The sequence below is a fragment of the Dipodomys spectabilis genome, unplaced genomic scaffold (assembly GCF_019054845.1).
Source record: "Dipodomys spectabilis isolate Male_0828 unplaced genomic scaffold, ASM1905484v1 ptg000173l, whole genome shotgun sequence".
NCBI lineage: Eukaryota > Metazoa > Chordata > Mammalia > Rodentia > Heteromyidae > Dipodomys > Dipodomys spectabilis.
Window position 1 is genome coordinate 11,346,674 of NW_024870850.1, and position 14,010 is coordinate 11,360,683.

Here is a 14,010-nt window from a genome sequence, read left to right on the forward strand (position 1 = left end):
AGCCCCTCCCTCCCCCACCGCCACGGGGGGCCGATCTGCTCGTGGCGCCGCAGGGCTCCCGGGAGCACGTGCTCCGGCGGGCGGCCGCGGCCCCGGAGGCCCGGGCGGCTCGCGCGCGCCACCTGGCGGCCGCGCCTCCCCCCTCGCTGCCCTCCCCCCCTCGGGGAAGTGGGGTCAGGGCCCCGCACCCCTTCCCCTGCGGCTTCGGGGCCCGGCCCTGGGGCGGCTCTTGCCGCCTGAGATCGGCCTCTCCCAGCTGTCCTCCGGGGACGGATCTTGGGGGTCTCTCCTCAGGGAGACCCTTCGGGCCCCGAGATCGCAATGGCAGCCCCGAAACCAATGCCTCCGTGTTGCGCTCAGAGCCGCGCTTGCCGCTGGCGGGAGGTGTTTCACGGGGGGGGGGGGTCTAACTGCACAGCTCGGGGCTGAGGGAGCGTCGGGAGCGAGCCCCCGGGCCCCAACCCCACCCCGCTCTGGAGGGAGAGCCACGGTGGGAAGGAAGGCCCCGGGTGCGGGGCTGAGGGCCCTCTCCCCTAACCTGGCCTTCCCCGGAGGGGACGCCGCGAGGGGCGCACGCTCCCCTCACACCCGGCCTGGGAGAAAGGCATCGTCTCCCTTCTCACGCTTTAATCTCGCCATTCTCCACACACAGTTCCCGCAGCGCAGCGCAGCCCGAGCGACAGTTCCGGAGCTGGGATGTGACCGGGCGGGTGTGGGAGGGGGGGGACCCAGCCCCGGGCCCGGGGAGCTGGGGGAGGGGCGCCTCCTTCCGGCCCGCGGCCCCGCACCCCCGCGGCGGCTGTCCGGGGCTCCTCCCCGGCCGGCCGGTCCAGTCACACGGTGTCCAAGCGGACGAATAAATAGGGGCGGCGGTGGGAGGCTGGGAGGGGTCAGGCGGGCTTGTGGTCCGGGTGGCTCTTGAGCGTGTGGAACTTGACGCTGTCCAGCTTCTCGAAGCGCTTCCCGCAGTGCTCGCACGTGAAGTTGTACTGCACCTCGGCCGTGTGCTTCTTCATGTGCCAGTTGAGCGACGCGCGCTGCCGGCACTGGTACCCGCAGATCTCGCACCTGCCGGCGCGGAGCCGCGCGAAGGGGCGGGGTGAGGGCGGGGCCGCCAGGGGCGGGGCCGCCCGGCGAGGCCCCGCCCACCGAGAGTTCCCACCCAATCCCCGCGCCCCGCTGCCTGCCACTCACTGCAGGGGCGTCTCGCCCGTGTGCGTGCGCCGGTGGACCTCCAGGTGGTTCTTCCTTTTGAAGGACTTGCCGCAGGTCTCGCAGGTGAACTCACGCACACCTGCGGGCAGGGCGGGGAGACGCGGCTGAGGGGCTGAGGAGGGGGCACTGGGGTCGCAGGGACGCAGCTCTACCCAACTCCCCATCTCCCACAGGGCTCTGGCCGCCCATGTTGCTAAGGTTGGGCAATACAAAGTGGGCGCTCAACTTCCCAGCCATGCCAACCAGCCAGAGCTGGGATTCGAACTTGGATACAAAGGGCCTGGATAGGAATGGGCTGGAATTTGTTCTCAAGGTTTGCACTTGGGGGTGATTTCCCATGAAAATCCAAGCTACTCTGGAGGCTGAGACCTGAGGATCCCGGTCTGAAGCCTGCCCTGGCAGGAAAGTCCATGAAACTCTTATTTCCAAAGAATCATCAAAAAGTCCTCTTTTTTTGGGCGGGGGGAGAGAGGGTCGGTCATGGGGCTTGAACTCTGGGCCTGGACGCTGTCCCTCAGCTCTTTAGCTCAAGGCCAGCACTCTTCCCCTTGAGCCACAGCACCCCTTCTGGTTTTTGGGTGCTTCACTGGAGAGTCTCACAGGGACTTTTCTGCTCCAGCTGGCTTCAAACTGTGATCCTCAGATCTCAGCCTCCTGAGTAGCTAGGATTTACAGGCGTGAGCCACTGGTGCCCAGCTTCTTTCTCGTTTTAGATATAGGGTCATGCTCAGTGGCCGAGGCTGGTCTCTAATTCTTGATCTTCCTGTCTCAGCCTCCATCGTGCTGATGAAGAGACGCCGGCCCTGCCTGCTGCAGCCCTGGCTCCCAGGCCCCCGCCCTGGTCCCTGGCTGGCAGCTGGGCCTGACCTGAGTGGATGATCATGTGCCGCCGCAGGTGATTGGATAGGTAGAACTTCTTGCCGCAGCCAGGGTGGGGACACACTTTGGTCTTCCCTTTCCGGTGCACAAGGTTGACATGGTTCTGGGGTGAGAGGGGCAGGAGGAGGTGGGTGCTGCGCCCCGTGGGAGGGGCTCGGGAAGGTGGGGGAGATGAGGGCAGCTGGGACGCAGGCTGGAGGAGGGGAGGCTCCCTGGGCTACTGAGCAAGGTATCTGGAGCAGCTTTTTTTTGGTCTGTGATGGGTCCTAAACTCTGGGCCTGGGCGCTGTCCCTCAGCTCTCAGCTCAAGGTGAGTGCTCTACCACTTGGGCCACAGCGCCACTTCTGGTTTTCTGAGTAGTTTATTGGAGATGAGTCTCATTGACTTTCCTGCCTGGGCTGGCTTTGAACCTCGATTGTCAGATCTCAGCTTCCTGAGTAGCTAGGATGACAGGCGGTGAGCCACCAGCCCTGGCCCGGGAGTAGCTTTCACAAGTCCCTACTGCAGGTCGGGTGTAGGCTGGCACGCAGTAGGCATTCAACAGTGACTTGGTGAAAATACAGCTTGGCACACTCAAAGGCCTACTGTGCTGGCTTCTGTGCCAGGCCTGGGCACAGGTCTATCTCTGCCCTGGGGCGCGGGGTCCAGGGGGAGGGCAAGCCATGGCCCTGAGGTCCTGGTGCTGGACGGCGCTTTCTGGGAGTGTGTGGACACGGGTCGGGGATGTCCTGCAAGATGGTGGCTTGACAAGACGCTGGGGATTATGTGGGTTCACGGGCACAGACCGGGGGCCAGCCCTGCCCCGGGGGGAGGGGGGGGTCACGGAAACAGACCCGGGGCCAGCCCTGCCCGGGGGTAATGTGGGTTCATGGGCACAGACCTGGGGCCAGCCCTGCCCGGGGGTGAGGTGGGACGTGGGGGGGGGGCGGGAGCCTCACCTGGAAGCTGCTGAGGGCCACGTAGACCTGGCTGCAGCCCTCGTAGGGGCAGTGGAACATTTCCAGCAGGCCGTCCGCATCCGTCACGCGAGCGCGCTTGCTCCGACGCCGCCTGGGAGAGGAAGGGCCCCCACCCCGAGCTGTGCGGCCATCGAACCCCCGGGGCAGGCTCGGGGCTCGCAGGGAGCTCCTGGCCCGTGCCCCAACCCGGCCATCCCGGCACCCACTTCTCCGGCTCCTTGGGGATCTCGTAGATGATGGCTGACATGGCCCCGCCGCTGTCCAGCTCCTCCCCGTCCGCCTCGGCCTCTGCGCTCTCGGGCACGGTGGCCGCCAGCTCCGCCAGCCCCGGGGCTGCCAGCTCCTCCTTCTCCCTCTTGAGCAGGTACAGGTCCTCCTTCTCTAGGGGGTGGACACAGGGCGGGTGTCGGTGGAGGCCCCAGCCATGCCGGGTCCTCCCGATCCCTGCCCCGAGGCCGCCACGGGGGGTGGGGCGCGCCCCCAGACCTTTCTTGGCCTCGATGCTGCTGGCTATGGCGGGTGGTGTCCAGGGTGCTGGGCTGGCTGCCCTCGGGCTCCGTCTGGGTGTAGGCAGCCACCCCCTCCATCATGGCACAGGGCAGCTCCTCGCCGAGGCCGCCGCTGGGGGTGCCGCTCCCCGCGGCCACATTGAGGTGAATGCCCTCGGCCGTGAGGGCGTCGTAGCCGGGGCTGGCAATGATGATGACCTGCGAGCCGGGCACCATGCCGGGCACGGGACAGCTGGCCACCACCTCGCCCAGCGCCTCTTGGGGTACATTCTCAAAGAGGGTGCTGGGGCCGGCGCCCACCTGCACGGGCACGGGCACGCACACCACGGTCTCCAAGGCTTCGGGGCCGCTGCCCGCGGGGTTGGGGCCCAGCGGGGCGCCCTGCTCCGCCAGGCTCTCCACGTGGTGCACGCCGAAGGGGATGTGCACGCCGTCGGGTGTGATGAGCCCGCTGCTGCCCACCGGGCTGGTGGGGGTCACGGCCGCCGCCACCGCCGCCGTTCTCACAGGCTGGGCCTCCGGGGCGTCCTCAGAGTCCGAGCCTGAGCCCGAGCTGGACGAGGGGGAGCTGCTGGCCCCCACACCATTGCCCACTGCAGGGAAGACAAGAAAGGGGGCCGTGACCATAGTGGCCGTGGCCACTGGGGTTTCTTGGAATTGGACACTGTAGCCGGGGGCCGGTGGCTCACGCCTGTCATCCTAGCTACTCAGGAGGCTGAGATCTGAGGATTGAGGGTCAAGGCCAGCTGGGGCAGGAAAGTCCATAAGACTCTTATCTCCAATAAACCATCAAAAAAGCAGAAGTGGCGCTGTGGCTCAAGTGGTAGAGTGCTAGCCTTGAGCTGAAGAGCGCAGGGACAGCGCCCAGGCCCAGAGTTCAAGACTACGACTGACAAAAAGAAAAAAAATGACATTTGTAATCCCAGCTACACAGAAGGCTGAGATCTGGAGGACTGCAGTTCAAAGGCAGTCCAGGTAGAAGAGTTTTTGAGACTGTCTCCAATGAACCAGCAAAATGCCAGCTTGGAAGCTTGGCTTGAGAGGCAGAGTGCCAGCCTTGGGCTAGGAAGCTAACGGACAGTGGCCAGGTCCCCGAGTTCAAGTCCCAGTACTGGCATACACCTAATGGGTTTAGGCACCACCCCTGTTCCAGCCGGGTGGCTGCACGTGGGCCAGTGCTGGCTGAGGCCAGGGCTGGGGGGGGGGGGCAGCCCTGGAGTGCGGGTGGGGGAGGTGACAGGTGGGGGAGGGCGGGGCACTGCGTGCCGCCGGGAGCCTGGCCCATGCGCAGTGGGGCGGCTGTGGGCGTGGGGGCCCACCAGGGACACCTCTCGCCCACGGCTTCCCCTCGGCCAGCTGGGACGCCACCTGCTCCGTGTTGCCTGCCAGCGCGGCCCCGCCCTGGCGGCTGACCCCACCCGGGCCTGGCAGCGAGCCCCGCGCCCGCTGGGCCACGCCACGCCCCCGAGGCAGCAGGGGGGCCCTCCCCCCACCCCATGGGGGCCTGCGGCTCCCCTGGGCCCGTGGGTCCTCCCCGGAGTCCCTCCTTGGCCCTCAGTGGGCAGTCAGCCCAGGGCGAGCCTCGGAGGGGGGAGGGGCAGGGAGGAGGAGGAGGGGAAGAAGGAAGGAGTCCAACAGCCAGGGAGGAGGAGGAAACGGAGATGGAGGGAGGGAACCGGCCAAGCGTGGTGGCTTATGCCGCTAGCACCTGTGGCCAGCCCGGACAGAAAAAGCTAGCTTGAGCCCCTCAGCTCAGCCCGTGGGCCGGGGGCGGCGGGCTGCCCGCCATCCCCGCCAGCCAGCCAGGCGGCAGGAGGCATAAGTGGGAGGACCACGGTCTGAGGCTGCACGAGGTGAAAAATAAAGTGAAAAAAGAACACACAAAAACGAGCTGGGGCGCGATGGCGGGGGCGGAGCCCCTGCTCCGCAAGCCCGACGCCCTCGGCTCCAACCCCAGCGCAGCCCAGTACAAGGCCTGGAGCGCAGGACGGCCCCGCCCGGCACGGCGTGGGGAGACGCGGGGACCGTGCGGGATCACCCCCCCAGCGCCGGCCGCCAGGCCCGCGGGGACCGTGCCGCGCACCCCCCCAGCGCCGGCCGCCAGGCCCGCGGGGACCGTGCCGCGCACCCCCCAGCGCCGGCCGCCAGGCCCGCGGGGACCGTGCCGCGCACCCCCCCAGCGCCGGCCGCCAGGCCCGCAAGGCCGCGGGTCGCTGTCCCTAAAGCCTGGCTGTGGTCCTCACCCACGGAGCCCCTCCCCCTCCCCGTCCTCCCTCCCGCCTCATCCCCCTCCCCCTCCGTGTCCTCACCCCCACGGAGCCCCGCCCCCTCCGTGTCCTCACCCCTACGGAGCCCCGCCCCCCCGTGTCCTCACCCCCCGCCCCCCCCCGTGTCCTCACCCCGGCCCCCCCGTGTCCTCACCCCCGCCCCCCCGTGTCCTCACCCCCGCCCCCCCGTGTCCTCACCCCCGCCCCCCCGTGTCCTCACCCCCGCCCCCTCCGTGTCCTCACCCCCCGCCCCCCGTGTCCTCACCCCCGCCCCGCCCCCCGTGTCCTCACCCCCGCCCCCCCGTGTCCTCACCCCCGCCCCCCCGTGTCCTCACCCCCGCCCCCTCCGTGTCCTCACCCCCGCCCCCCCGTGTCCTCACCCCCGCCCCCCCCCGTGTCCTCACCCCCGCCCCCCCGTGTCCTCACCCCCGCCCCCCCGCCCCCCACCTTTGTCGCTGTCGGGCTCCGAGTCGCTGAGCGGCTTGAGCGGCGAGTGCAGGTCCTGGAAGTAGCGGTGGCCGGCCTCGCACTGCCACACGGCCGTGGTGTACAGGCCGAAGGTGGGGTCCAGCTCGGCCAGGTGCGGCTCGTACGGGCAGCGGTGCTTGTGGTCCTCGTACCAGATCACCACGTTCTTCAGGCAGTTCACGTTGCGCCGCCGCCCTGGGGACACGGGGGGGGTGGGGGGTCAGGGACACGGGGGGTGGGGGGGTCAGGGACACGGGTGGGGGTGGGGGTCAGGGACACGGGGGGGGTGGGGGGGTCAGGGACACGGGTGGGGGGTGGGGGTCAGGGACACGGGGGGGGTGGGGGGGTCAGGGACACGGGGGGGGGTGGGGGGTCAGGGACACGGGGGGGTCAGGGACACGGGTGGGGGTGGGGGGTCAGGGACACGGGTGGGGGTCAGGGACACGGGGGGGGGTGGGGGGTCAGGGACACGGGGGGGGTCAGGGACACGGGTGGGGGTGTGGGGGTCAGGGGCACGGGTGGGGGTGGGGGGTCAGGGACACGGGGGGGGTGGGGTGTCAGGGACACGCGTGGGGTGGGGGGTCAGGGACACAGGTGGGGGTGGGGGGTCAGGGACACGGGTGGGGGTGGGGGGTCAGGGACACGGGGGGGGGGTGGGGGGGTCAGGGAAACGGGTGGGGTGGGGGGGTCAGGGGCACGGGTGGGGGTGGGGGGGTCAGGGACACGGGTGGGGGTGCGGGGTCAGGGACACGGGTGGGGGTGGGGGGGTCAGGGACACGGGTGGGGGTGGGGGGTCAGGGACACGGGGGGTGGGGGGGTCAGGGACACGGGGGGGGATGGGGGGGTCAGGGACACGGGGGGGGTCAGGGACACGGGTGGGGGTGGGGGGGTCAGGGACACGGGTGGGGGTGGGGGGGTCAGGGACACGGGTGGGGGTGGGGGGGTCAGGGACACGGGGGGTGGGGGGGTCAGGGACACGGGGGGGATGGGGGGGTCAGGGACACGGGGGGGTCAGGGACACGGGTGGGGGGGTCAGGGACACGGGTGGGGTGTGGCGGTCAGGGACACGGGTGGGGGTGGGGGGGTCAGGGGCTCGGGTGGGGGTGGGGGGGTCAGGGACACGGGTGGGGTGTGGCGGTCAGGGACACGGGTGGGGGTGGGGGGTCAGGGACACGGGTGGGGTGGGGGGGTCAGGGACACGGGTGGGGTGGGGGGGTCAGGGACACGGGGGGGGGTCAGGGACACGGGGGGGTTGTGGGGTCAGGGACACGGGTGGGGGTGGGGGGGTCAGGGCGCCCGGGGGACCGCGTGGCTGGCGCGCGCCCCAGCCCTGCACCCAGTTTCTAGAGGGGGAAACTGAGGCTGATAGGACAGACAAACCGAGTGCCTGGGTGTGGACACACAGGGATGGCTCCCTGAGTGTCCTCACAGAGAACCCACGGCGCCTAGCACGTAGTAGGTGCTCCTCTTCATCGGCGGCTCCCTTGGCCTGCCCTCACTTCCCACACAACCACCAGAGGGCACCCGGGAGCAATGAGCGTGTGGGGGGGGGGAATCGCGGATGCCCTGCCTCAGGGCCTTTGCACAGGTGCACCCTCTTCCTCCCCCACCCGCCCTGCTCCCCTGCCTTCACTCAGGTCTCCCCCATGTGCCACTCCCTTGCCCCCAGATCTACTCCCCCTTCCCCCAGAATGCAGCTCCCCAAAGGCTGGGACATTTGACTGTTTTGTCCAAGGCCCGGCACACAAATGTGTGCGGGGTGAGAGGGTTCTATGGGAAGGTGGTTACAGCCTGGCTGGGCAGCGGCGGGTGGGTCTGAGGGGCAGTCAGGAACCAAGGAAACCAGGCAGGGCTGGTCCCGTCCCTCCTCCAAGTGGGAGGGAGGTGTGGCTCCCTTCCCCCCCCCTCAGGAGCGGGAGATGGGGAGGGGTCTGGAGGAGATCCTGAGCCTTCAGGATGAGGCTCAGGGTCTGCAGCCCCCAGGGAACTGCAGTGGTGTTCCCAGCCACATGCCCTAACGCTTTTGCTTTGCTTTTTCTATTTCTTTTTTTGTGCTAGTCCTGGGGCTTGAACTCAGGGCCTAGGCACTGTCCCTGAATTTCTTTTGCTCAAGGCTAGCACTCTACCACTTGAGCTACAGCACCATTTACAGCTTTTTCTGCTTATAGGGTGCTAAGGAATCAAACCCAGAGCCTCATGCATGCAAGGCAAGCGCTCTACCCCTGAGCCACCTTCCCAGCCCACTTTTACTTTTCTTTTCCCTCCCTTCCTCCTTTCTTCCACTGGTCATGGGGCTTGAACTTAGGGCCTTGTTTCTGTCCATGACCTTCTTTTCATTCAAGGCTGGTGCTCTACCACCTGAGCCACAGCTCCACTTCTGGCTTTTTGGTTGGTTCATTGGAAATAAGAGTCTCCCAGGGGTCTGGGAAGGCGGCTTAGTGGTAGAGTGCTTGCCTCGCATGCATGAGGCCCTGGGTTCCATTCCTCAGCACCACATAAGCAGAAAAAGGCAGAAGTGGCGCTGTGGCTCAAGTGGTAGAGTGCTAGCCTTGAGCTGTAGAGCTGAGGGACAGCACCCAGGCCCAGAGTTCAAGCCCCATGACCAACAAAAAAAAAAAAAAAAGTCTCTTGGCTTTTCCTGTCCAGGCTGGCTTCAAACCTCGATCCTCAGATCTCAGCCTCTTGAGTAGCTACGATGACAGGCGTGAGCCACCAGCACCTGGCCCCTACCTCTTTTTCATTCAGGTACAAGGTCTTTTTTTTTTTTTCCCTCAATCATGTGGTCTGAACTCCGGGCCTGGGCGCTGTCCCTCAGCTCTTCAGCTCAAGGCTAGCGCTCTACCACTTGAGCCACAGCGCCACTTCCAGCTTTTTCTGCTTATGTGGTGCTAAGGAATCAAACCCAGAGCCTCATGCATGCGAGGCAAGCACTCTACCCCTGAGCCGCCTTCCCAGCCCCAGGCCCAAGCTCTTAGCTCCGCTCTACGTGCTTGCGTGCGTGCGTGCGTGCGTGCGTGCGGGACACTGAGGGGGCGGGGCCAGGGCAGCTCCGGCGGCTGACGCATCTCAAGCGCTCTGCCCTCAACCGCGGGGTTCCGGCCTTGCAGGGTGGGACTCGTTCCTGTGTAGCCCCCAACTGGCCCCCCAGATCCCAAAGTTGGAGACTATGGAAGGAGAAAGGTGTGCGAGACAGAACTCTCAGGGGTCGCTGAGATCTCCATCTCCCGGGACCCACTCCCTGTCTAGTCGGCCTTCAATCCCTCTCTGTGCTGGGCCCCAGCTGGCCTGTGAAGAACCACCTTGTGTCTTTGTACAAGTTGTCCCCTCTGCTCAGCCCGTCCTGGCAAACTCCACACAGGGGCGCGAAGGGGACGTGCAGATGGTCAAGCTGGGTAGGGTCCGGCAGGGCCATCGGACTGTGCAGCCTACGGCGGTGTCTTGGCCTCTCGGGGCCTTCCTTGTTCTCCCTCCCCTCTCCTGGCCTCCCACTAGGCAGAAGCAAGTGCTACTTACTTTTCTTCCGCTTTGGCTTTTTGGGGACTTGCTCCCAAGGCTTCCTGCAACGGAGAGAAGCAAGGAGGGTGAGGTTAGGTCAAGGTGGACGGTGTCCTGACTGATGACAAATAAGGAAAGAAAGTCGTGTGTCTGTGCCCATCTGAGCGTGTGTCACAGGCCCTGGCCGGGCAAGGAGGAGACCCAAACTGAAAGCAAAAGAACTAGCCAGGCACCCGTGGCACACGCCTGCCATCCCAGCTACTCAGGAGGCTGAGATCTGAGGATCGTGGTTCAAAGCCAGCCTGGGCAGGAAAGTCCCTGAGACTCTTATCTCCAATGAACCACCAGAAAACCAGAAGTGGTGCTGTGGCTCAAGTGGTAGAGGGCTTGCCTTAAGCTGAGGATTTGAGGGACAGCGCCCAGGCCCAGAGTTCAAGACCCACTACTGACCAAAAAAAAAGGGGGCTGGGAAGGTGGCTCAGTGGTAGAGTGCTTGCCTTGCATGCATGAGGCCCTGGGTTCAATTTTCAGCACCACATAAGCAGAAAAAGCCAGAAGTGGCACTGTGGCTCAAGTGGTAGAGTGCTCGCCTTGAGCTGAAGAGCTGAGGGACAGCGCCCAGGCCCAGAGTTCAGGCCCCATGACCGACAAACAAAAAGGGGGGCTGGGGCCTGCTACAGACAGCAGTGCGCAGCTGGAATGGTGGAGCAGCCCACGGAGGGGCCTCCTGGAGCTGTCCCAGCCCACAGCCAGCAGAAGAGCAAGAAAGAAAGGAATTCTCCAGCACCCTGAAGCCGTCTGAAGGCATTCTTTCCCAGCATGCTTCAGACGAAGGCCTAAGCACCGAGCACCTTGAGTTTGGCCTCACCTGCCAGAGGGCAGGGCCCCGTACCGATGTGCCAGGCTCCTGATCTACAGAACTGGGAGGTGGTACGTGTAGAGCTGCAGTCGGAAGCCATGCTGCTCCTTAGGCCCTGGTAGAAGAGGGTCAGGCCAGGGCCTCCTGAGGACCTGGATGTCAGTCACACCGATTGGCCTCATGGACTTCCCACTCTGGCTGCGGCTCAGCACCTTGACTGTGTGCTCACAGACTTAGGGGAGTTTATTTTTTTTGTGCTGATTCTGGGGCCTGAACTCAGAGCCTAAGCCTTAGCTTTTTCATTTGGTCATGAGGCTTGAATTCAGGACCTGGGTGCTGTCCCTGAGCTCTTTGTTCAAGACTAGTGTTCTACACTTTGAGCCACAGCGCCACTTCTAGTTTTTTGGGTGGTTAGCTGGAGATGAGTCTCTCCAGGACTTTTCTGCCCCAGCTGGCTTTGAACCCAGGTCCTCAGATCTCAACTTCCTGAATAGCTAGGATGACAGGCGGGAGCCATTGGGCACCAGTGCCCAGTCCCCTTAGCTTTTTTTTTGGCCAGTGCTGGGCTTGAACTCAGGGTCTGGGCTCTGTTCATGAGCTTCTTTTTGCTCAAGGCTGGCACTCTACCACTTGAAGCACAGCTCCACCTCCAGCCTTTTCTGTGTATGTGGTACTGAGGAATCAAACCCAAGGCTTCATGCATGCTAGGCAAGCACTCTACCACAAAGCCACATTTCTTCCCTTAGCTTTTATTTTATTTATTTAGTTTGGTCCTAGGGCTTGAACTCTGGGCCTGGGCACTGTCCCTCAGCTCTTTATCTCAAGGCAAGTGCTCTACCCCTTGAGCCACAGCGCCACTTCCAGCTTTTTCTCTATATGTGGTGCTGAGGAATGGAACCCAGGGCCTCATGCATGCAAGGCGAGCACTCTGCCACTCCACTGAGCCACCTTCCCAGCCCAGCTTTTATTTTTTGTCAGTTGTGGGCTTGAACAATGGGCCTGAGCACTGTCCTGGAGCTCTTCAGATCAAGGTAAGCCCTCTACCACTTGAACCACAGTGCCACTTCCGGTTTTCTGGTAGTTAAGAGGTAAGAGTCTCATAGACTTTCCCGTCTGGGCTGGCTATGAACTGAGACCCTCAGATCTCAGCCTCACGAGTAACTAGGATTACAGGCGTGAGCCACCAGCACCCGGCTCCCTTAGCTTTTTGGGTTTTTTTTTTTGCTTTTTTGCCAGTCATGGGGCCTGAAGTCTGGTCCTGGGCGCTGTCCCTCAGCTCTTCAACTCAAGGCTATCACTCTACCACTTGAGACACAGCGCCACTTCTGGCTTTTTGCTTATGTGGTGCTGAGGAATTGAACTCAGGGCCTCATGTGTGCAAGGCAAGCACTCTACCACTGAGCCACTTTACTGGCCCCATCCCTTAGCTATTTTAACCAAGGCAAGCACTCTACCAGTTAAGTCACAGCTCCACTTCCAGATTTTTGGTGATTAATTGGAGCTTAGAGATGATTAATTTCCTGGCTGGAGGTATAGCTCAGTGGTAGACTGAGGATTTAGCATAAGAGAAGCCTTGGGTTCCATTTCCAGCAAATCCTGTCTAAACACCACCAACAAAAACCCTCCTGTGGGGTGCCTAACTACTCAGAAGAGAGAACACTGAGGTTCTCTGTTCTAAGTCAGCCCAGGCAGGAAAGTCCGTGAGACTCTTATCTCCAATGAACCACCAAAAAGCCCAAAGTGGAGCTAATGGCTCAGATGGTAGAAAAGCTCAGAACCAGTGTGCAGGTTCTGAGTTCAAGCTCCAGGACTGGCACCAAAACACCTCCTTGTTAGTTGAGGCGCTGGTATAGCTCACACAGGTAATACTGGCAACTCAGGAGGCTGAGATCTGGAGGAACAAGATTTGAGGCCTGGGCAGAAAATGCTCACAGACTCCACCTGAAATTACCCGGCAAAAAGCAGGGCTGGAGTGAAAGAGCAAAAGGCCCTGAGTTCAAACCCCCTATAGGAATCGGGTACAGTTTAGCAAGCCACAGCACCACTTCCGGCTTTTTTCTTTTTGCTTATGTGGTGCTGAGGAATCGAACCCAGGGCCTCAGGCATGCAAGGCAAGCGCTCTACCACTGAGCCACCTTCCCAGCCCCATCATGGCAGACTTTGACACACTATTTGTTTCCTGTTTGTGGTGCCGGGCCTTGCATGTGTCAGGCAAACTCTCTAACCACTGAGCCACACTGGCAGGCCTCTTTAGCTCACGTCTCCCATCACCCTCTATGGCAGGAGGGTAAAAACTTCATCCACTCGACCAGCTTCACTCAAACCCACCTGAGCCTCTGAGGGCTGAGTTGCTCCCCAGGAGTCGGAAGACTGAGGGGACCCCAGGTAGATGGGACATACACCATCCCATACGGGGCTTTAGAACCTTAAGGCTAATCGGAGTCCCAGGCCAAGCGTGGAGTTTTGGAGACCAGTGAAAGCCGAGGCCCGCCGCGGGACGTCAGCCGTCTCAGGACGCCGGAACACCTCTCCAGCCATTGGGCGATTACAATGACTGGAGGTGGGGCCAGGAGGAGATTGGTCAGGCAGAGTTCTAGAGGGCGGGGCCTCCTGCCCAGAAGGCGGGCCAGGAGGCCGGGCACATCCTGGGATTGGGCCGCCGAGGATTGGGGGTGGAGCCGCGAGCCAGGCGCGTCCCGAGTCCGACCGTGGGAGCCCCCGGCCCGCAGCTCGGGCCCCCGGGGCGGAGCTCGCAGGTGCAGGGGGCGGGGCCGTCCGGCGGGTGGGCGGGGCCGGGCGCCGCGAGGGCGGGGCGCCTCCCCCGCGCGCTCCCTCCCTCCGTCCTTCCCTGCCTCGCCGGGCCCCCTCACCCGTGGCGGCCGCTGCGCTGGCCGCGCTCCAGCGAGATGAGGTAGGCGGCGAGCTTGGCGTCGCTCCAGCCGCTGCGGCGCCGCAGGTCCACCCAGGGTCCGTGCGCCTCGCCCAGGTACACGCGCCGCACGTCGTACTTCTTCCGGGACTCCAGCCGCCGCCGGGCCCGGTCCGACTCCGTGAGCCGAGGCCGGCCGCGCGCCTTGCGGCCCGCCGCTCCCTCCTCGGCCGCTGCCGCCTCCCCGCCTGCTCCCGCCTCCGCCTCCGCCTCCGCCTCGGGCTCCGGCGCCCGCTCCGCCATCCCCCCCACCCTAGTTACCAGCCTCCCCCGTTGTTAGGAGCCCTGCCGGAAGTGGCGCGCATCTTCCGCGCCGCCGGGAAATTTCTCACGGCCTTCCTCTGCCCGGCGGCACCAAAGGAGGCCTGGCAGCGGGAGCTGCGCATGCGCGCGGCCGGTTCCCCGCCACTGCCTTTCGGGCTACCTTTG

The 14,010-nt window shown here is 64.4% G+C and overlaps 1 protein-coding gene across 1 annotated transcript; it reads right to left on the reverse strand.

Moving 5' to 3' along the window:
* Positions 1–626: 626 nt before the first annotated feature.
* On the reverse strand, positions 627–13,981 carry Znf653 (zinc finger protein 653). Its single transcript, XM_042693785.1, is given in 10 exon segments — positions 627–1,068; positions 1,195–1,294; positions 2,083–2,197; positions 3,034–3,145; positions 3,261–3,435; positions 3,541–3,571; positions 3,573–4,156; positions 6,278–6,493; positions 9,812–9,855; positions 13,523–13,981. Coding segments are annotated over 10 exon segments (1,857 nt in total). The 5' UTR covers positions 13,825–13,981; the 3' UTR covers positions 627–890.
* Positions 13,982–14,010: the final 29 nt, after the last annotated feature.